We start from the raw sequence: 25,304 nt of genomic DNA on the forward strand, positions 1-25,304 counted from the left end.
TGTTAAAGGTTCTTAATGGAACCATCAATGTCAATAAAGAACCTTCATTTTAGGAGTGTAGGTTGCACTGGTTTAATCTATTGTGGGTGAAAATTGCACTAATTCAGCAGCAGGTTTTGGACATTTTGAGATTTGAAAAAGTTGTTACTGAGTCAACGAGGGCATGTGACTGACAAGCGTGCTCCCACGACTGAACGGATAAGAGCAGATGAATGCTGAGATTCAGGAGAGAATGACTCACCATGTTCCAGAGTGAAGAGCAGACACACAGCCAGGAGAGATTGGAGCGCAGTCAAGTGGAGCTCCCCCAGCATCCTAAAGGAGAAACACACAAAAAAAGAGAGAGAACGGTGAATTGATTATACATTTTGGTCATGTCAAAACTAATTATGATCAAACGATCAAAGACTGCAAGTGCATTTTCACTCTTTTTTCAGTTTATAGGAACCAAGTAACCCTTTCAAAGGCTTGATAGGTTACAATATTCAAAGCAGGCCTCTCAAATGTCTTTATATCCTGTCAAAAAACATTTGTACTGAACTCAACCTGACGGAGGCATCTCTACCATCTGGGTGGTGTACATTAAGCACAAAAATGTTCAGTTATTACTGCAGTTTTTAAAAACACAGCATTTTTCCCAGCATTATACAGGATGTAAACAGCAGTGAAATCTCAACAACATGTGAGGTTGCTTTCGTGAAGCTTTTAAAGGCAAGCATATTTTTTTGTTGTTGTTGTTGTGGTAAAACAGTTGCAGAGGGCTGGCTGAGCAGATCAAATCTCAAGATAGAAAAACAGATCAAGATGGACAGAATGATAAACAGACAAATAGAACCATGGAAAAATAGACAGGCAGGTAGATAGAACGACAGACAGACTGATGAACAAAACAAAGGATAGATAAACACAGAATAACAAACAGATCGACAGACAGAACAAAGAATTGACAGACAGATTGACAGACAGAAAAAAGAACTGACAGAGAGACAGACAGATCGACAGACAGAACAAAAGACTGACAGAGCAACAGACAAAGGACTGACAGACAGAACAAAGGACTGACAGAGCGACAGACAGATCAACAGACAGAACGACAGACTGATCGACAGACAGAACAAAGGACTGACAGAGCAACAGACAGAACAAAGGACTGACAGACAGAACGACAGACAGATTGACTGACAGAGCGACAGACAGATTGACCAACAGAAAAAAGGATCAATAGACAGAATGACAGACAGAACAAAAGATTGACAGACAGACAGAATGAGAGACAGAACAAAGGATTGACAGATAGAATGACAGAGCGACAGACAGATTGACAGACAGAACAAAGGACTGACTGAGAGACAGAACAGAATAAGAGACAGGTAGACAGAACAACAGAAAGATTGATAGAGCAAAGGATGGATAGATAGACAGACAAAATGACAGAACAAAGGATAGATAGACAGACATACAGAAAGATGGAATGATAGAACAGTGAACAGACAGGCAGAACAAAAGATAGACAGAAAAAAACGACAAAGAGATTGATGGACAGAACAAAGGATAGATTGACTTGAGGACAAAACAGCAGACAGATAAATAGACTGAGCAACACAGACAGAATGACAGACAGAATGATAGACAGAACACATGACAGACAAATAGAACAACTAAGTTCCCATAGTGAATGTTTTGAATAATATATTCTCAAATGTAATGATCTTTGATTTTGTCTGAAAAGAGAATAGATGCACATAATTAAACTATTCAACAAAACATAGCTAGATATGAAAAATAACTACCTTTCAATAAATAAAGGCTTTTATAATTCATTAATTACACAAATCCAAAACCTCAACCAGGTTTGCATTTTTTTAGGGTCACCAAGTATATGAATGTCTGACAAGCCCATTCTACATTATCACAGGCAGAAAGTCTTTAGTACAAATCAAGTGTGAGAGAGACAAAGAGCCGGCAGTAAATAATAGATGCTGCGGATCGGACTCGCTGTGGCCAAGGGCGAAACACAAGATTCTGTCTGAGAGATTGGACACGGATAACCAGTGTACGTTACAGCGGGCCGCTCACCTGCTCCGAGTCAAAGACGAGCGCAAGGACAAAAAGAGAGATGAGCCGTCCAGCGCATCAAAACGAATGAGACAGTCAGTTCATTTGCTGCCGCACAGTCGATTAATCGCTCGAAATTAATTTGTTCTCATCTGATGGGTTAAATGGACGGCATGTCAATTCAATCAAAGCTGGATTTTCCTTTCTGCATTGTTCTTCTCGATTCCTGATCATGTGACCTCCAGAAACGTCTATCTCAACCGGGAATCATGGGAGTCTATCTCGTAATTGTATCTGCAGGTTGGAGTCTTGCTGTTTTCGCTGGCTGTCACAGGCAGGTGACAGATGACAAGCCGAAAACCTCCTACATGGAGCTAGGCGAGCAAACACGTACACAAACAAACAGTAAGACAAACCCACACACATACTAAAAGAACCGATACTCGAACAAAAGGAAGCCGACGTGCTTGCAGATAAAGATCTGGTGGAAGGTTTGGCGTATAAAAGCACACAAACACATTGAGTCCCTTAAAGCTCAGTCCATGAATCAGTTTGTATCGTCAAAGATTTTCTCTCTCGAAGGTTTTTGAGGGGAAAAGCACGATTTTAGATGCTGCCCACTTCGTGCGCTGGCATGCGCTAATCCTGCTGTTGTCTTGCCCAGCCTGGGCTCTCTGATCCTGGCAAAACATCATGCCAGACCTCTGTAGACTCCCACAGCCTCCAGCCTCCATCAACTTATCCAGAGTCTTGTTAAGGCTAAAGCAGGCATCAATACTGCCCATACCTGAGGTTTGTCCATGTGAGGAGATTTAGTTAAGTTATTGTACTAACAGTTTTCACCCGGTGGACATTAAACAAGCCAAAAGAAATCCCATAGAGTTACATCGACGAGAGAGAAAATTATATAAAATCTGAATATATATATTGATAAATCCTGAATTTACATTTACATTTAGTCATTTAGCAGACGCTTTTATCCAAAGCAACTTACAAATGAGGACAATAAAAGCAGTCAAAACTAACAAAAGAGCAACAATATATACAGTGGGTACGGAAAGTATTCAGACCCCCTTAAATTTTTCACTCTTTGTTATATTGCAGCCATTTGCTAAAATCATTTAAGTTAATTTTTTTTCCTCATTAATGTACACACAGCACCCCATATTGACAGAAAAACACAGAATTGTTGACATTTTTGCAGATTTATTAAAAAAGAAAAACTAAAATATCACATGGTCCTAAGTATTCAGACACTTTGCTCAGTATTTAGTAGAAGCACACTTTTGATCTAATACAGCCATGAGTCTTTGGGAAAGATGCAACAAGTTTTTCACACCTCGATTTGGGGATCCTCTGCCATTCCTCCGTGCAGATCCTCTCCAGTTCTGTCAGGTTGGATGGTAAACGTTGGTGGACAGCCATTTTTAGGTCTCTCCAGAGATGCTCAATTGCGTTTAAGTCAGGGCTCTGGCTGGGCCATTCAAGAACAGTCACAGAGTTGTTGAGAAGCCACTCCTTCGTTATTTTAGCTGTGTGCTTAGGGTCATTCTCTTGTTGGAAGGTAAACCTTCGGCCCAGTATGAGGTCCTGAGCACTCTGGAGAAGGTTTTCATCCAGGATATCCCTGTACTTGGCCGCATTCATCTTTCCCTCGATTGCAACCAGTCGTCCTGTCCCTGCAGCTGAAAAACACCCCCACAGCATGATGCTGCCATATTATACACACACACATACACACACACACACACACACAAAGAAAAACAAGTAGATAGAATAGAAAAAATAGAAAGATTGTGTTTGTTTAAAAAAAAAAGATAAATATAGATAAAGTAGAATTAAAATAGAAAAGAAAGTGCTAGAGTTAGAGGGTCAAATAAAATTTAAAGTTACAATTCTGAATAAACAAATGTAAATAGTGAATATATACTTGTAAATATAAATATATAGATACAAATCTGAATATATAAATGTAAGTTTTGAATATACAGAAGTACATATACATTTAAAAATATGGGCCAATTCATCAGCCTTGGCAATACTCTGGTTCACAAATATATACACACATGTATGATACATCCAAAATTTGTATTTATATATTCAGGTTTGTATCCATATATTTAGAAATATATATATATAAACCATAAAACCAAATAAATGACTATATATATATATATATATAGTCATTTATTTATAGAATTATAGAATTATAACTTTATATTTAGGATTTTTCAGATTTCTAATAATTATTTTCTGTTTGGCCATTCATAATACTAATATTCTAATATTCATAAGGACATAAAATTATATATATTCCTTATTAAAAAGAGAGGAAATTGCTTTGGATAAAAGTGCCTGTTAAATTAAAAAAATTTAAAAAGATTATTTGGTTCAATATAAAGTTTCATGGTCAGTAAAACAAGTAATAAATAAATAAATAAACAAAAATATAAAATTAAATAATATAAAATGTAAATATAAAATACAAATAAATATGGTAATAAAAGGTAATAAAAATTATATATAAAACAAAAATATAAAATAAATGGAAAAAGCAAATAAAATTATATAACTAAATGGAAAAAGCAATGCATACATAAATACAATAAAGCAGTAACAAAAATCAGCAAATAAATAAATAAATGTGTGTATATAAGTTCAAGGTTTTTTTACTCGATTGATCTACAAATTAATTAAATTAATAATTGCTATTTTACATAATAAATATTATGTAAACTAATTATTAATTTTATTTCAGAAACATTGAGCAGGTTCTATTTTAAGTCCAGTTTGGGGCTCGGAGATCCACGGATTACTAGGGTGCTTTTCTCTGGAAAAAAAACCCTGAGAATTGGGACACTTATGAAAAACCTTTCCATGTATTATTACTAGAGAAACAAATGAGAATGTTCTTTGATTTTTTTTCCCCTTTATGGGCAGAAACTCAAGGAGAGCAGCTACAAAACATCTTAATGCATCCGTCGTTGGCACTGTGAGTTATTAGACACAGTCATGACCCAAACTAAAGTGTTGCTCCCTCAAAAATGCACACATATATATATACGCCACACTTCAATAAAAACACTCACACAGGAGATATGAGCATCCTTTTTTTCCATGGTAAGACATACCAGAGTTTCCTGTAAATGTCTTTTACATGGTACATTTGCAAAGCAGGTCTTTTATCGGCTTCCCTGGAACGTTTATTGTATCTTTTCGCTTTGTCTCTACAAATCGTGGCGTTTCTCCAAGACAATTCACAAGTGGGTTAAAAGCTCACATCTAAACCCACAGATCTCTATTTGTGAGGCAAGACAAACACATTGTGCCTTGAGGGGCACCATAAATGCACCAAATAAACAAATAAATGAATCACAGCCATTCATTTCTGTGTGTTTGTGTGCAACAGAAAAGAGCAAAAGAAAAGAAAAAAAGAGAATGTGCGCCACAATATGAGCACTAAAATGGTGAATTCTGTCTATTATTGTTTGGTTGATACAGATGGTGGGTCAGCTTGTCGCTGTTAGCAACGACACCAGTGTCAACACAGACAGGAAGTGTCAATCACTCTGGGGAGTGACCTGGTCCTGGAGGTTGAGAAGAAAAGAGAAGAACAAAAGGAAGACAAAACCAAACAACAATAGACCAGCATTCATTTGCATGCCACTGCAGACTGATGAAGGCTCTAAAATCACAGTGTCAGTAGCCTCTTGTAAAAACTAGGTCTTACCAGCTTAAAGGGTTGAGGCTGGTCTACCAGCTCTAACCAGTTTAACCAAGATGATTTGCCTGGTATGGAAAAAGCACCAGCAGCAATCGCAAAGATATACAAAGGGTAGTGCGAACTGCCCGCCACACTGTAGGAGGTGAGGTTCCCTCCCTCCAGGACATCTACACCAGGCGGTGCATGTGAAAAGCCTGGAGGATCATCAGTGACTCCAGCCACCCAAGCCATGGACTGTTCTCTCTGCTGCCCTCAGGCAGACACTTTTTCCCTCAGACTATCTGGCTGCTGAACACTCAGAACTGACACTTATGCTGCGTTCAAGTCCTCCTGGGACGTTCGTACTTACGAGTTGACAAGTCCTAATAACGACGTCAAGCACACCACTCTGTCCATACCATTCACCATGCACTTTAACAAAATTTTTACCAACTGGACTTCAATGTAGCATGCACTGCACTTTAACACAATAATACTCTGCCAACATCTATTTACCAACCATTACATCTACAACCACTCTGTGTACATTTGTGTATTATGTTTGTATATTACTGTTTTTATATCGTGTATATACTGTACATAAAAGTATACTGTTATTTGTAAAGTGTCTAAACGTGTATAATGTTATTTGTTAAACGTGTCAATTGTATTCTGCACTGTCTGGAGCACGCTCCCAAGCTTTTCACTCATCACGGCACACGTGCTGTTGGTGATGTGACAATAAAAGTGATTTGATTTGATTCAAGATGATCTACCATGTTAAAACCAGGTACACTATTTGCTAGTGCGCATGAACATCTATCCTGACCAGCTATATAGACAGAACGACACATCAATAGAATGACAGACAGAACAAAGATCGAAACTAATGATAAATCGATATGCAGAATGACAGATAGAACAACAGATAGAAAGAAAACAGTAGAAAGAACACAAGAATGATAGACAGAATGGCTGAGCAAACAAACAAAAGAATGATTATTACGTAATAGAACAATAGAACAAACAATAGTGTAATTATTTACAGGCAGATTTATAGAACTATAGAATGACAGACAGAACAATACAAATGAACGAACGAACGAACGATAGATAGATAGATAGATAGATCAAAAGAATGAAAGAACAACTTAAGGACAGATCAAAAGAACGATAGATAGAATGAACGAGAGAATGATAGGTAGAACTATCTAATGAAAAATACAGCAATAGAACAAAATAACAATAGATAGAACAAAAGAACGATAGACAGTATGATAAACAGACTGGTAGAATGAGCAAACAAAACAACTAAACAACAGAATGAACTCACAAACGACAATTAGAACAATGCACAAATGATAGGATGAATGAACAAGCAAATGACAGAGAGAATGATAGAATGTCAGAACAAGCAAAAGAGAACAATAAAACAACACAAAACAATCAAATGACAGATAGAACGGACAAACAATAGACAGAATAAATGAATGAGTGAATTATAGAAAAATAGAATGTCAATAGAACGTCTAGGTTACTTGTGTAACCCTCGTTCCCTGAAGGAGGGAACGGAGACGTTACGTCAGTCGTGACTGACGAATTGGGATCTCGCCCGAGAGCCCAATCACCTTCGAGTGTTAACTAAACAAGCCAATGACAGTTGGCGTGCGTGTTTCGCCACGCGCACCCCGCCCCGCAGCGCGGGTTATAAAAATGTTAACGATTACAAAGGGGGCAATATTATGCAAGTGTGCATGTGTGTTAGTAAGAAAATATACCGATAGTATGCAAACCAAGACAAAATACAAAATACAAAAAGCATGTATAGATGCACACTTTGAAAATACCTTTGTCGTACTATTTTCAGTGTTCCATGAGTAAGGATGCACTTATTCTAATCTTGCATTCAATTTGGGATATGATTATATATAGCATTCAAGCTGTATTTATAAAAAATATATATATACTAAATATAATAAAAAATGTACACAAATGTTGACAATCTACTAGAACTACTGTAATACTGTATGTGGTCTTGCATAATAGTACATTTTGGCATACAATTTTCAAAGTGTGATATAACCTTTGACAGTATGCAAACTTTTTTGTGTCTCAGTTTGCTTTGTGTACTTGCATCTATCCTTTTTTTGCGTCCAAAACAGAATACAAGATTAGAACAGAATGGAAAAACGGAGTAGAAATAGTATGATGTCCTGAAAATAACAATTTTTGCATTCTTTAAAAGTGTACACACATGCTTTTCTGGTTAACATTACCCACAATCCCTTGCAAAAATAATGAATTTTATAACATACTAGTGTGTCACAATACAGGGATACTTAAAATAATGTCTCAGCAAAGTACATACTTTAAGGGTACTTTCACACCTGTAGATCGATTGCTTTGTTCCGAAACAGGGATTAAAATGATTATAATGTTGCTTTTTATTCTTGGTGCGGTTCGCTTTCACACGGCAAAGTTTCTAAACGGACCAAATTTGTTAATACAAGTCGCGCGAGTAAACTGTTCTCTCATTGGTCAAAGTTCCACCGTTTATTTTCCGGGATTCCACCGCTGTCACTAGGCCTGTCACGATAACAACTTTTTGTTGTGCGATATATTGCCCCAGAAATAATTGCGATAAGCGATATTATTGTCATTTTAAAGACCATTTTATGCCACTGAATATATAATCATAATGTAACAGCATAATAATGCAAGAAGGCCTACACACTTCCAAATGACAAACTTTAATTCTTAAGAATATTTAGATCATGGAATTTAAGTATCAAAATATTAGATACCTTAAAAACTTTAATAAATAGTAAATAAACATTTTCTAACAAAAAGTGCAAAGTAACAAGTAGAAAAAAAGAAAAATGCACAAAGAATTTGTATGGAGATTTTTCCCTGACCTTCTTTTCTCTGTAAATTAAGCGTGCACACTATTGCTGAAAAACACAATCACTACTTAGCAGTCAGATGTCCGTATCACGCCTGTCATCCATCAGGATGGAACGACAACAGCTTTGCGGGCTTATTGTTGAGTTTTTTTGTAGCTGTCGTTATATTAATCTATCATTTTGAGCAGGAGTCCAGGATTCATCTGGAAAACATTTTTAAAACGCACCTACTATGAAGAAGAGCAACAAGACAGCACTATAAAATGAAAAAGTGCGCTTTGATTTTGAATGGCAAAGACGTGCTCACCCACAGACATTCACAGGTTCATTTTGAAGTGCGTGCCAGGTTCCAAAACAATGGGCCTGGTGTGAAAGCACCCTAAGTGCACTTTACAAGTACGCAATCTAGGATGTAGCCATAGATTACATTACATTCTATCTAAACCAACTTGCATTGCAATCAAGGTAGAGATTTTAGCAGTCTTACATTTTTAGCAGTCAAACCCATGACCTTGGCATTGCTAGCACTATACTCTACTGTTTGGGCTACAGTGGATTTAAAAAAATTGAGAGGCACGGAAAAAGCTGGGCTCAGGATGTTTGAAGCATGGATTCAAACCTGCATTTCCCAAATGAGCTATGCCACCACTCAATCATCTAAACCCAAATGAAATGAAAATATTGATTTCAGTTAACAAGCACCGTTGAGTAATTTGCTTTTTATAGATTCTAGAAAGAACATCAAGGACAAAATGTGGCATCAGACATCTTCCCAACTGCAACCTATAAGTGATTGACTACACCTTTTCCTTCATTCAAATGGGCAATCCAGCACCTAATTGAGCTTGGCAATAACTGCTTAACTGGTGGAGGGAGCTGACTTGTCTCCAAGAGGACCAAAAGAAACGAGTTTCTCCATCTCAACGTCTCGAAGCCGAAGCTGTAGCTTTGAAAAATGAGGTGACAGAGAGCTTACATCTTGGCAACAGCAATTTGGCAACAGCAATTTCAAACATTTCCTGCTTTTAATTTGCGCTCTCAGGCGTGCCGACACTTTTGACAGGCGACAACGAGAAAAATTTAACTTGCTCTTCTGTGCATCAAGGTCCCTTTGGCTGCTCCCTGTGGAATCAAAAACGACTAGAAAGCACCGTGAGTAAGACATGTTGACGTCGAGAAGTCAGTGCAAATGACATGTGTATTTTGAGCGTCACGTGCTTGAGCGATCAATAAGAAGCGTGGATGAAGTCGCCACAAAATTCGGCAGGTTTCGGTCCTGAACCGCTGTGGGAGATAATGACCAACAACAAATAGCAGATATAAATGATCCAGCTCTGGCTGTTTCTGACTGGGAACTGTAAAGATGCCTCAGTTAATCAAAGTTCCTAGACTGTCGGCTTTGACTCACATCTAGGAAGCACGCATCAGAAACTTTGGCTTTGAAATCAGGGCCACGCTTTCCGGAGCGCACATGAAAAACCTGAAAGAAAACCTTTGTACAACAGGAAACTCGTGTTATGTCGCCAAATTCAGCAGATGCAAGACAGAAATTGACAAAACGCCATTGCAGCAGACATCAGGCAAAGATTACGACATATGTTATGTGAGAAATTGAGCCCTGGCAGCATCGTCCTATTGATGCAACCCAAGTTTCTGGATCCTTTTGTGATCTTTCCCGTAATTGAAGGCACCTTTTTATACCAAGTTTGAATTTTTGGCATGAGAAAAATGCAAAACAAAACATCACCTCTATGAACTAGAGGTTTAGTAATTCAATCATCTGTCACTTTACAATAAAATGCTAGGTTTATTCATTCAGACTTTCAAACTTTAGATTTTTGTAAAGAAAATACACAAAATTTGGTTTTGACAGTTTCAAAATGACAGTTTCTGAATAGTTTTACAAAAAAAAAAAAAGAAACTGCAAATGTAAATTTTCTTCATTGGATCAGATTGGAAAACAATGTTTATGTTATTTAAAGTCAAGGTTGTTGTTGTTGTTTTTTTAATTGTTCAAAAGCCAAACATTTTTATTATAATGCATACACACTTTTCCAGTAATAGGTTAAAAAAATCTGGGGTGTGTTTCCCAAAAGCATCGTTAGCTAATTATTAGGGATGCACGATATTGGATTTTTGCCGATATTTTTCAACTCATTTTAGCCGATACCGATACCGATATGTTTCCTTTTGTTTGGAAAAAACGCCAAGTCTCTCCTGTGCAGAAATCACAAGCAAAATATTTTTAATTTTGGTTAGTTTTTAACAAGAACTTATTTGTTAGAATTAAATAAACAATAATGAAGGGTTTTTGACAGTACATTGAAGCTTTGAAAATAACTATAAATAAACTATATATCAATCGCTGCATTTTTTTCCCCAGAAAGATGTTGTGTTAACCTTACCATTTTATTTTAAGATTTAACGTTTGTAGATGGTCTAAAGCAAAAGAGTTGTAAAAATTCTGAAAACCTTTTAGAGCTTATGATTTGTTTAAAAAATAAAACATATTACACATTAATGAATAAATCAGTATATATAAAATTATTCAATTTACAAGTGTCATGTTTGTGATTTTTTTTAGCTTCTGACCTTTAAATCAAAACATACTCATTATTTTATGACATCAATTACTGCTTTATTTAATCAGTCTAAATGTTATTTGTGTAGGCTATTTTACTTTTAAAGGGGTCCTATTATGCTTTTTCACTTTTTCAACTTTAGTTAGTCTGTAATGCTGCTGTTTGAGCATAAAACAGATCTGCAAAGTTACAAAGTTCAAAGTCCACTTCAAAAGCAGATGTTTTATTTAACAGAAATCACTTTTCAAAAACTACAACGAACGACTCGTTTGGACTACAACGCACATTTTCCGGGATTTGTGATATCACAAAGATTGACGAATGGGACGAGACCTGGTTGAGCTGCACTAGAGAAGGCAACGATAAAACTCCTTACCGAACGGGCATTAGGACCCGGGGGAGGCTGCCTCTGCTGCTGCTGCAAGTGCTTACGGTTTACTCTATAATACACCGAACGCGTCATTCTGTAAGTGCTTTCACAGATTAAATGCAGCAATCCAAAAGAGTGAATCTAATCATCATTCAGACAAAACTTTGCTTCAAGAATGACCACACTGCTGACGTGATCTAATCACTAGCACACCCTGAGCACATGTGAGTTAACGTATTCCTCTTATCGGCAAGACATATCGGCATAATTTTTCATATGGATCGATGCCGATATTTACATTTAAAGCCATTATCGGCCGATTCCGATATCAGTCTGATAATTTCATGCATCCCTACTAATTATGGTTGTTAATTCCATTTAACTCTATTGGTAACGATGGAACTTGCGACCATAGTTGCTTTTGGGAAACGCACCCCTGGTTTGTTCATTCTGGTTGGCTGTTTTTGTAAAAAAAAAAAATTCCAACGATAACGTTCCTCCATGTTGTTATTGTTTTAGCTGTGGTGTGGACTACGCTATTGTTTATTGTAGAGTTCGAATGATAATAAAACTTTATGGCCACTGGTGTGAATGTGCCTTTAAAGCTTGTAATGGGAAAGAAAGAGATCCGAAAGTGAAGCATACAGATCAAGAAAGAGGGCTTGAGAGATATGCAGCATGCTGCCAGAAGAAACGCTTTTATTAAGCTATCCTTTTTTCCTCTCAATGATTGTGTTTACATGTGCAAAATGCTGAAAACACAACTCATCAAACCCAACAGTGCAAGGAAATTGTTTATATTTGTGAGATTTTGAAATGGTCAGGTTTGTCTCCAGTTTGAAGTCAAAAAGTACCAAAGAGACATAAATCTGTTTGCCAATCAGAGTTTGTGTAAACCATTCATAACTTTTACAAAATAAAAAAAAATTAAGATATACACATTATCTACACATCAAACTAACATGAGTTGAATGACAATATTGTGTTCTGTAGAGCTGCTTTTCAATCTGTGATTGAAGTAGTTTCATAATTGATGAACTTTACAACATTCACACTGTTATTTTGTTATTAAGTTGCTTAATACAAAACAAACTGTATTTTATAAGTGCTATGTAAATAAATGTGACAGGTTTTTAGGTGGACTCTACTCTATCTCACTTTTAAATGTAATAAAGTGAATGACGACTATGGTTGTCAAGCTCAAAAATAACAAAAAAGCACCTTAAATCTCACAATGCGATAACTTTGCATGAAAAAAGACTGAAATACAAGTCATTACTAACCTGAAAATCACTCATGAGATGTACAGTAGCAATGTCCCAATCATGAACAAATTGTTCTTTTTGAGTCAAATATTTCTAATGAATCAGCTGATCCAGATCACAATGATGATTTGTTCATAAACTCTCACTGGAGGGGAGGATTTTGTTAAATAATGACTTAAATTCAGTCTGTTCCTCATGAAAATCTATTATTTACCTTCAAAAGAATATATGTGACCCTGGACCACAAAACCAGTCATAAGTAGTGCGGGTATATTTGTAGCAATAGCCAAAAATACATTGTATAGGTCAAAATTGTAGATTTTTCTTTTATGGCAAAAATCATTATAGGATAAAGATCATGTTCCATGAAGACATTTTGTAAATTTCGTACCTTAAATATATCAAAATTTAATTTTTGATTAGTAATATGCATTGCTAAGAGCTTCATTTAAAAAAAATTCCAACGATAACGTTCCTCCATGTTGTTATTGTTTTAGCTGTGGTGTGGACTACGCTATTGTTTATTGTAGAGTTCGAATGATAATAAAACTTTATGGCCACTGGTGTGAATGTGCCTTTAAAGCTTGTAATGGGAAAGAAAGAGATCCGAAAGTGAAGCATACAGATCAAGAAAGAGGGCTTGAGAGATATGCAGCATGCTGCCAGAAGAAACGCTTTTATTAAGCTATCCTTTTTTCCTCTCAATGATTGTGTTTACATGTGCAAAATGCTGAAAACACAACTCATCAAACCCAACAGTGCAAGGAAATTGTTTATATTTGTGAGATTTTGAAATGGTCAGGTTTGTCTCCAGTTTGAAGTCAAAAAGTACCAAAGAGACATAAATCTGTTTGCCAATCAGAGTTTGTGTAAACCATTCATAACTTTTACAAAATAAAAAAAAATTAAGATATACACATTATCTACACATCAAACTAACATGAGTTGAATGACAATATTGTGTTCTGTAGAGCTGCTTTTCAATCTGTGATTGAAGTAGTTTCATAATTGATGAACTTTACAACATTCACACTGTTATTTTGTTATTAAGTTGCTTAATACAAAACAAACTGTATTTTATAAGTGCTATGTAAATAAATGTGACAGGTTTTTAGGTGGACTCTACTCTATCTCACTTTTAAATGTAATAAAGTGAATGACGACTATGGTTGTCAAGCTCAAAAATAACAAAAAAGCACCTTAAATCTCACAATGCGATAACTTTGCATGAAAAAAGACTGAAATACAAGTCATTACTAACCTGAAAATCACTCATGAGATGTACAGTAGCAATGTCCCAATCATGAACAAATTGTTCTTTTTGAGTCAAATATTTCTAATGAATCAGCTGATCCAGATCACAATGATGATTTGTTCATAAACTCTCACTGGAGGGGAGGATTTTGTTAAATAATGACTTAAATTCAGTCTGTTCCTCATGAAAATCTATTATTTACCTTCAAAAGAATATATGTGACCCTGGACCACAAAACCAGTCATAAGTAGTGCGGGTATATTTGTAGCAATAGCCAAAAATACATTGTATAGGTCAAAATTGTAGATTTTTCTTTTATGGCAAAAATCATTATAGGATAAAGATCATGTTCCATGAAGACATTTTGTAAATTTCGTACCTTAAATATATCAAAATTTAATTTTTGATTAGTAATATGCATTGCTAAGAGCTTCATTTGGACAACTTTAAAGGCTATTTCTCAATATTTTAATTTTTTTGCACCCTCAGATTCCAGATTTTCAAATACACTCTTAAAAATAAAGGTGCTTCACGATGCCATAGAAGAACCTGTTTTGTCTAAATGGTTCCATAAAGAAACTTTAACATCTAAAGAACCTCTCTGTTTCACAAAAGGTTCTTTGTGGTGAAAGAAGGTTCTTCAGAATATATAAAGGTAAGAAAGAGATGGTTCTTTAAAGAACCTTTGACTTTGTTCTTTGTGGAACCAAAAATGCTTCTTCTATGGCATCGCTGTGAAGAACCTTTCAAGCACCTTTATTTTTAAGAGTGAAGTTGTATCTCAGCCAAATATTGTCCTATCCTAACAAACCATTAATCAATGGAAAGCTTATTTATTCAGTGTTCAGATGTATAAATATGTATAATTCTCAGTTTTAAAAAATTGACCCTTATGACTGGTTTTGTGGCCCAGGGTCACATATGTCATATGAACCACTTTAATGCTTTGAAATATTATAAAAGCGATTGACGACTGGGGCTGTCAAGCTCTAAAATGACAAAAAAAGCACCTTAAAATTGACAATCTAGGCTAATCATCTAGAGTGGAAAAAATACAGAAATCTAAGCAATTATCTATTGAAAATTGTTCCTCAGACCCAATGAATTGTTCTTTTGAGTCAAATATTTCTAATGAATCACTGTGATAATGCGTTCATGAATCAGACTCTCACTGAAAGGGAAGGTTTCAGAAAATTTCAGCTTAAGTTTGTTCCTCACAAAAAGCTGTTATTTGCCTTCAAAAGAATATAATGGCATAAGAACCATTTTGATGATAGCTTTAAGGTGTTTTTGTCTTCTTCAGACTTCATTCACTTCCATTATATGAAAACGTGCGCCACTTTTTGGGTTCCACTGAAAAAAGAAAGTGGTACAAGTTTGGAACGGCACAAAGGTGTGCAAATGATATTGATGAACTATTCTTGTAAGTATAATCAGTGTAATTTCATGCACACTCATTGTTTGTGTTTATCAAATGTGGGAGCCACAAACTGTGATTGAGCCACTGGAGTGCCAATGCCAGCTTTGTCTTGCTGGTGCATTGAATCCCACAAACTGGCAGGAACAATGGAGCATGTAGGTGTGTGTGAGTGTTTATACAAGCAGGGCTCTTCTAACAGGTGTCAGAACAGCTTTTATCCATTCAGCCCGCTCCACTTCTCCGGATCCCTTTATGAAAACACGACTCAGTCATCCCCCAACTATTAACTGGGAAGCATATGGCGAGTCCACTGCGTGTCCCCCTAAAAATCTGCACGAAACTAATCAAAATCACACCAAAACACAAAGGAATTCCCCTCTGACCTCCGACACGCACTGACAGATGGGGAGGGACAGAGTCCAACCACCCCGAAAATGATATTCGCACACGTCCGCCTCTCTACACCAAGTCACATGTCTTTCATGCTGAATAGCTGCGGCGTGCGACAGCTTTGAATTGTTTTTCATGAATTCATGACACGTCGGGTGAACATTTGACATCAAAAAGAAGCTGACCAGAAATTGAATTGCAGTTTTGATACGACAAACAAGAAGATTCAGGCAGAAAATAACAAAGTCTAACCAGATCTTATTTTGACACCGTGCTGCTGACATACCAAAATATAAAACGATGTATTATATATATTTATCGAGCACTAATGTGGCAAGCGCTTCGATTCAATTTTCTCAGCGACATGCGTTCGTGGAGAAAAAGAGCTGGCAGCGGAAAGACAAACAATCCAAGAGAAATAAAGTGACAGATTTGGAGGGAAGAAAGGTAACAGAAAGAGAGAAAGGGAGATAAGAAGACAGTTTATATAACTATGCGTGGAAAAAAAACTAAAGTTAAGTCATTATTACCTAAAAATCATTCATAAGAAAAGTAGCAATGTTCAAATTATGAACTAATTGTTCTTTTGAGTCAAATCGTTCTAACAAATGGTTCAAAATCCTCAAAAGGGTAATTAAATGTAACAAATCGGAAAAATGTGCTATATTTTATTTACCACATTTTACCAAACTTTCATAATTGCCTTATCTTTTAAATAACTCAGGAGATAGTAATCAAACTACATTTTATAAAAATCACCTGTCAAGTTCCCTATCATAATCTATGTATCAACACATGAGAGTCAAATTAGATGACTACAGGAACTCATTTTAAGATGATCTCATTTAAGAGTTCATCTATTGCCAAAATTATGAAGAAAAAAAAATCAGTCTAGAACAGAAAATTATTGAAAATATTTCAATCAGGAATGTCAGAATCATAATAATCAGAATGCATAGTGCAAATGTCCGTCAAAATATAACATACAACAACGTTCACTAACCCAGCAAAGTTTTTCAATTGGATTGGTGTTTATTCTCTATAGAATGGAGTGTTAAGGATTTTGCTCAGTTCCCTGCTCATTCTGATTCAATTCCAGTGAGTGAAGAACAGTTTTATATGCACTTGTGTTAAGTATTATATATGTTACCGTCTTTATATATGTTGCCGCTCAGGCTGGCATTTTCTCCTTCCTCTCGGAAATCGGTGGCATAGTCAAAAGTAGTGTATGTTTTTCAGGAAATGTGTGTACTCCCTGGACCTCTGTTTCTAGTAAATACTACAGTGTATTCTGGATGTTATTTTTTGACAGACATCGATGTTGTGATTTTCAAATGATGTGGATTTGAAGACAGATGGATCGTAAGGTAATAATTATTTATTTCTTAGCCGGTAAGTATCCAGTGAAATGACTGATGCCCATGAGTGTGTTATGTCGAGGTTTTTAGTTCTAATATTCCAACCAAGTTTTGACAGACATGATAACATGCGTGAGGGGTGAACTATGTTTGAGTTTTGGGTAATTATAAAATGTGCTGGAGACATTCGAAATTACATGTTACTCAGAGACTGATGTGTTTGACTTGTCAAAAATGTTACGTTTAGCTGTCGCAAATCTGTTGACTATTGAAAATCATTTTTTAACAGGAAAGTGATGGTTTTGATGCACAAGGTTGTTTTTATTGTCTATTATAACAAAAATCGTTAAATCCATGATGCAGATGCTGCTGTACATAATAGTGAAAATTACTTTTTAAAACGGCTGTTCCATTATTACCCCTTGGCAATTTTGACTCAAATCACTGTTCATGATTCAAAATGATTCAGTTCTCAAGTTCAATTACTCAAAGATCCTGTTAACATCTCACTGGAAGAAAAGATTTTGGTAAATTACGACTTAAATACATCGAGTTAACAGTGAAACATTTGACATCAAAAAGAAGCTGACCAGAAATTGAATTGCAATTTTGACATTTTTTGACACCGTGCTGCTGACATACCAAAATATAAAAACAATGCATTATATATATTTATCGAGCACTACTGTGGCAAGCGCTTGGATTCAATTTTCTCCAAGACATGCGGTCGGAGAGAAAAACATCTGGCAGGGGAAAGACAAACAATCGAAAAGAAACAAAGTGATGGCTTTGGAAAGAAAAAAGGGTAACATAAAAAGACAAGAGAAAGGGAGACAGAAACACTTTAAGACATCTGAACAAAAACAAACAAGACAAAGGAATCTAGATGATAAAAATAGAGAGATTAACACTCAAATAGCTGTATTAAGAAGTTGTATGGTCTGTTTGTGTTCGTGCTCATTAAAATAATCACACTTTAAGCTCTTAATGAGTCATGAAGCTGTAGATGTCTGAGGTGTTAAAAGGGGATTTTCAAATGAAAATGAAAGGCGAGAAAGAAGACGAGAGGAAAAATACCACAGAAAGAACAAAATCGCTCAAAAGTGTAAGGGTCACACCAATATTCCTTTGTCTCAGTCAGACATAATGGACCCCTGGTGCCATATTGATTCAGAAGCATCGACTCGTTGAGAAAAAGAGAGCAGCGGCGTGAGCTCCATTTGCAGCTTTTTATTTACTTATCTCCAGCGGTTTGATGTAAAACCTAATAAGAGCGTCCAACAAAGCAACGCTTTCTCATTTTTGAGGACGTATGGCTAACCGCCACGAGCAACACTGTCAAAATAAATGGCATGTCTTGGGTATTTCCCAGCATTCCTTTGTATTGCACTGGAGCACAATTCATTGCTCGCTTAAAGGGATGGTTCACCCAAAAATGTCAAATATGTCAGGCTTTACAGGGTTAAATTTAGTGTTTCTTACATAGTGTACGATTCATATGGATAGCATTTTTGACCCTTTTTTGAGGCCTGACAGCCCTTGGTCACTGTTTTCATTGGTAAGAGGGACATGAACATTCTTCAAAACATCTCCTTTTGTGTTCCACTGTATAAAGAAAGTCATATAGGTTTTGAATACCTGAAACGTCATTTTTAGGTGAACTATCTATACGAGGACACTGATAGCCAGACAAAACATGCCATCTTTTGGACCTTTTGCGTCGCAAGTAAGTCACTGGAAATCCAGGGCACTATTTCTGGCTTTGTGCGAGAATCTTGATTGCTGGCTTTTGTTCCCAGGGGCACAATTTAACCAGCCCTTCTGTGCTGTGGTGTCAATATGAGTTTTCCCCTCAGTATGTTTTTTGCAGCCACACGCCAAAGAAATCCAAGTAATTGGATTTAAACAGTTTAAAAGAGTTTCAAAATAATTAGTGACAAGAATCTTCAGTCTCCAATGTATTTATCAGTTCTGCCTGCTATCAAAGATGAGATGGGGGTGATGGGAGAGGAAAAGAGAGAGGAGGCGGCTTTAAAAGAGTCCAACAAGTTAATACAAAATGTCTACTAAAGAAAACACCTATTGCAACTTGTGCCTCTACAAACTTGTCCTAGTTAAATTTATTATAGATTTTCCAATAGGTGTATAACCAATATTCTCTGAAACGTCTCCAGGTTACGAATGTAACCATGGTTCCCAGAGGGAACGAGACGCTGCGTCGGAAAACGCTTTGGGAACGCTTCCAGCGTGACCATGCTCTGAATCACATATGAAATCAGTCCAATAGATGGGCGAGACGTCATGGGCGGGTGACGTTGCGACCAGGAAGCTATAAAAGCACGTGTGTTGGAACCGGCGTCAGCTTCTAGGAATGACGCAAGCGCTCACAGGGATGCCAGAAGTATGGCACTGAGACGCAGCGTCTCGTTCCCTCGGGGAACCATGGTTACATTCGTAGCCTGGAGACGTTCCCCTTAAGGAACTCGAGCTGCGTCGGAAAACGCTTTGGGAACGAGCATGCCCACGCGGTCAGACTTACAAATCCCTGCCTAGTGTGGAAGAGCACAGCTAAGGCGAGACCACCGACATGTAGAATTCAAGGTGGAGTGGGTCAACCCTGCAGAGAAACGGGCCTGCAGGAACTCCAGCACTGTACCAACTGGGCAGTAAACTGGGTCGAGCTGGCGGTCTCCGCATCAAGAAGTGAAAAGATTCCACTTCAGGGCATACAGTTTCCTCATAGAGGGAGCTCTGGATTGGAGAATGGTCTCAACAACCTCGGTTGAGAGACAGGAAGCTGCGAGTCGTGCCCCCCCAGGGGCTACATCCACGCTTCAACAGCTCCTGGCGGGGGTGAAGATAGTACCCTCCGCCTGTAAGAGGAGATCCCTCCTGACTGAAATCTCCCATGGAGAGCCGTCGAGAAGGGAAATCAGGTCCGAGAACCATGCTCGGACCGGCCAGAACCAGCCTCTCTCCAGAGCTCCCGGGAGCAGAGCGATGAGTGACCGGCCTTCTCTCACTCTCGAGACTGCAGAGAGGATCGACTCGAACCGAACAGTAGACAGACGTGCCTGCATCGTGGTCGAATCCCACACCACACCCAGATAAGTGGTTCTCTGTACTGGAGAAAGCACACTTTTCTTGGCGTTAAGTCTAAACCCCAGCTCTTACAAGTGAGCGAGAATGACATCTCGATGCCGAACCGCCATCTGCTCAGATTGAGCTAATATCAACCATTCATCGATGTGGTTGAGTATGTCCAGTATGCCCTGGAGTCACAGAGGAGCCAGAGCAGCATCCACACACTTCGTGAAAGTGCGTGACTGAGAGAAGCACTTGCCAGAGACAGCTGAGCCCTGAAGCACCGTAGGTGGCAGGGTTGGCAGATCGATCTCCTGAGAGCACTGAGGAGAGACAGCCACCGTATAATGAGGTGTACACCACTCGTCCCCAGAGGGGGCTGGCCCTCAGAAGTCCTGGGCCCTAGGCGTCAGGACGTTTTAGCTGAAGACTATCCAGTGGGAATGACGGTCCGCAGATCCTCCTTCTGCTAGAAGCCTTCGGCCCGGGAGCACCACTCTGACTCTAAATTCTGAGGAGTACGAGAAGTGACGCTCCCTATATGAGGACCTGGAACATGGTTGGTTGGGGCTGCTCCCCCCCAGCAGCCCCTGTTCACCACCTTAACCTCCTCGGAGGAAGAGAGGTAAACGCGAGCTGTCACTCGAGAAAATTTATTTATTTATTTATTCCCAAGAGCTCCTGTATGTCTAACTTCTCATAGTCAGAAGAAATACTTCATTTTAATTCCTCAGAATAAAATTCAGCCAACAACCAGACAAGTAAACACGGTCTGGTGTGATAAGATTCATTTCAAAACCGAAAATGATGTAATGTACACGTTGCCTCGGCAGCACGCGAGCCGCTCAGTCACACAAACAATATCAGTCTCCTCGGAGAAAGATAGGTGCAGCAGCGAGCTCTCACTTACAGAGGGAAGAAACCGCAGCGCGGGCTTCCGAACCTCGAGAGAGAGAGCTAGATCTAGGGAACGCGAGTGGAGATAGGGAGAGCCCGTCTCCAACCCGTCCGCCCGATCATGTGCGATCGCCGCAATCTCAATTGCCGCCGTGCCTCAGCAGCAGCGGGACCGTAACCGCAAGATCACAGGCACGGACACACTCCTCGGAGCGTGCCGGCGCCGCGAGAAACGCCGGTGAAGGCTCCCTCCTCAAAGAGAGCCTTCCGAGAGCGAAGCAAGGCAGTAACAAATGCTCCCAAGCAGACAACACACAAACTGTGTGTGTCCCCACCTGAAATATAGCGCGGGCAGGGAGGAACACACAGCCTGAACGCTGCCTGCTCTCGCCCAAATGCTTATTTTTTTCTGAAGCTTGACATAATGGAGCTTATAAGTGGACAAACAACACTAAATAAGACTCACAAACAGATAGCGACTGACACACACACAGAGATGAATGCTGAATGACAAAAAGCTGATGCCGGTTCCACCGCACATGCTTTTATAGCTTCCTGGTCGCAACATCACCCGCCCATGACGTCTCGCCCATCTATTGGACTGATTTTATATGTGATTCAGAGCATGGTCACGCTGGAGGGGTTCCCAAAGCGTTTTCCGACGCAGCTCAAGTTCCTTAAGGGGAAACACCATGTCGAGACACAAATGTGGAATACTCTTTGCATTAAGGGACACAATCTCGATATGTGAAGGATATAAGCTGATGGAAATATGCACGGGAAAAAAACAGCTAAATATATCTAAATGTCATAAGGACATAAAAAAAATCTTATGAAAACGGGGGGGGGATTGCTTTGGATAAAAGTGCCTGTTAAATAAAAAATGTTAATGTAAAAAGATTATTTGATTCAAAATATAGTTTCATGGCCTGGAAAATAAATAAATAAACAAATTAAAACATATCAAATTAAATAATCTAAAATTTTTTATATAAAATACACATAAATGCAAACATAAAAAAGTAATAAATAATAAATATGAAAATAAATGGAAAAGCAATAAATGCATAAATACCATAAAGAAATAACAAAAAATGAAAATATTAATACATATAAAAAATAAGTCAACGAATAAAAATAAATACATAAATGCAAACATAAAAAAGTAATAAAAATGAATATAGAACAAATATTAAAAATTAAAAATAAAAAAACAGCATAAAAATGTAAATATAAAATAAATGTAAATATAAAAAATATATAAAACAAATATGAAATACATTAAAAAGCAAATAAAACTATATAAATAAATGGAAAACGCAATACATGCAAAAGTCAAGACAAAAAACAAAAACATTAATAAATATAAGAATTAAAAGTCAGCAAATAAGAATAAATACATAAATAAATGTAAATATAAAAAATTATGTATAAAACAAATATGAAATAAATGAGAAAGCAAATATTAAAATAAATGGAAAAGCAATAAATGCATAAATATAAGGGTGCTCTGATTAATCAGCTACCGATCACTATGGCCGATAATCACGTTGGGATGATTGATCGGCGGTCTCTATAAAGGCCGATCTCAAGCTGATGACGCTGCCGTGAGAGGTTTGGCACGACATGCAGCGCCACCATCTCAGTCTCTGTCTGGCGTGAGTGAAATAATTATAATGCTGAGGGTGAGGGACAATTCATATTTCTTCATTAAATAACTTACAAAGTAATTTGAAAGTTTTACCAATTGCTTGAGCAACTTAATATATAAATCTAGAAGTAAATGCAAAAGTAAAAAGCGTTGAATAATGTGTTGCTTATATTTATTGTGTTTAAACATGTCTGTGAAAGATTGTATTACTGTACTGTGATAAAAAAAGAATTGCAATGCTGAAAAAGCATGGATTTTAAATCAAAATAATGGATAAATGTTGTGTTTGTGGTAAACAGCCACAGATCAGTAGTCGGAGCACCCCTACATAAATACCATAAAGAAATAACAAAAAAAATTAAATATTAATACTTATAAAAAATAAGTATTAATACAAATATTATATGTAAATATTATTAATATAACAAATAAAAATCAGTGAATAAAAATAAATACATAAATGTAAATATAAAATATAAATAATGTATAAAACAAATATGAAATAAATGAAAAAATATATATTAATATATAAATTATAAATATATAATACATAAATACAATTATAAAAATTAAAAGTCAGCAAATAAATAAATAAATAAATAAAACATTAGCTTGTGGGGGGGAGGGGGAGTTAATTCTTGGTTTATTTTCTGGCACTTAAGATAAGTACAGATGCTTATAGCAGAGTACAAGTGCACAATTGTGTTGACTTTTCCTTAACATCTGTTAGACCCAATTTTGTCATGGTTTGTGTCAAGGAACAGAAGTTGACGGTCTTTCGAACACAGTTTTAAAAGCATTAAGCAACATGGTCTGTCTGACTCTGTCACACCATCTGTGGGGATACTCCTCAAATCTCTTCAGTATTCTCCCGATAATTCAGACTGCTCAAACGTTATTGTTAGCGAGAAATAGAAACCGAGTGTTCGGGAAACAACAAGAGAGCAAGAAAGGAGTAACAAATTCTTTGCAAACGCATCTCAAGGGCTTTATCTCGGTTGCTCGCGACAAAAATGGTAATGAACAAATCTGCAAACATGAAAACAGCTGCTCCACATTAAATGTGACAAAGTGCGGTTTCTCAACAAATCTAAATGCTGCGATATCACCTTATTCAGAGCTCTAAATCTTTCTAACAATGTGCAGAGTCGGTTTTATTTGAGCAGGGAATAATTCAATATGCCGTGTCCCCGTTTAAAGTCTCTCTTTGCTGTATCCTCACTGCTGTTTTTCAAGCGAATGAATATTAAAGACGCCTCTCTATCATTTTATGCGTCTCTTTACTTTACAATACAGGACGGATATCACACGGATGACCATAAAAATCTTAGGACCTGCCATAAAGTTTTTTATTAGACTCCATACTGTATATGCAAGTAAAACGGGATTTAGAGGACAAAGAAGAGAGAAAAGGAAGTTTTAGTTTCAATAGAGTTTTTCTATTAAAGCAAAAAAGAAGAAAAACACCTCATGTTTTATGCTGTCGTATTTGAAACAACAAAGAAGAGGGAATTCAGTGAATAATTTACAGAGTGCAACTTCAATATTAGACAAATTAATATATTATGCTTCCATCTGAATTCTCATTTTGAATTCGATATGAGAATGTAATGTTTAATCTACTAATTACAATGAATGGAATATATTTTCTTACTCTTTGTATTTTTAATATGGTACAAGATTATCATATTTAAATCAATGTGATAAACATGTTAGGGCAAAAGTAATTTAAAAGTAAAAATAAATAATATAAACATTTAATTATTAAAAAACATAAATGCAAACATAAAGTAATAAAAATGTATAATATATTTTTAAAAATTTAAATAAATGAAAAGCAAATAAAAATATTAAAAAAACAATATAAAATAAACATGTTAAGGCAAAAGTAATCAAAAAGTAGTCTGATTATATTACCTAAAACATGTAATGTAATGGATTACGTTACTAACTACAATAAGTCATCTACCCAGCTATATACTTTTGTGGTACTTGGTGCTTTGAGATGCTGTTTAAACACACACACACACACACACATACATATATACAACATATAATCATATATAATACTAATAGCATATATAATATTTAAATATTAACATATGTGTATTCTATTTAAGCAAGAAGATAAAATTTTATTGCTTATAAAATAATTAGCTTTACATTTCAAAAATATTTACTATTATGATTTAAAACTGTACTTTAAAAATAATATTATAATAAATAATAATAATATTAAAAATATATATTTTTTCTTTTTAGTCTAAAACTTAAATAGCAATGGTCATTTCAAACTAATTAAATTAAAATTATATTACATATAAACACATTTACTTTTATCACCTGCGGGCTTTCACATGGAGCAGCATTA

At 36.6% G+C, this 25,304-nt stretch overlaps 1 protein-coding gene across 1 annotated transcript in view; it reads right to left on the bottom strand.

Moving 5' to 3' along the window:
- Positions 1–25,304, bottom strand: part of LOC107728538 (neurocan core protein-like) — a 141,822-nt gene that overhangs the window by 92,981 nt on the left and 23,537 nt on the right. The window contains exon 2 of the mRNA XM_016538743.1: positions 242–315. Coding sequence (XP_016394229.1) covers positions 242–314 — 73 coding nt within the window. The 5' untranslated portion in view covers position 315. The remainder of the gene's footprint in view (positions 1–241; positions 316–25,304) is intronic.

Source organism: Sinocyclocheilus rhinocerous, unplaced genomic scaffold, assembly GCF_001515625.1.
Source record: "Sinocyclocheilus rhinocerous isolate Xijiao unplaced genomic scaffold, SAMN03320098_v1.1 scaffold1238, whole genome shotgun sequence".
In the NCBI taxonomy this organism is placed as follows: Eukaryota; Metazoa; Chordata; class Actinopteri; order Cypriniformes; family Cyprinidae; genus Sinocyclocheilus; species Sinocyclocheilus rhinocerous.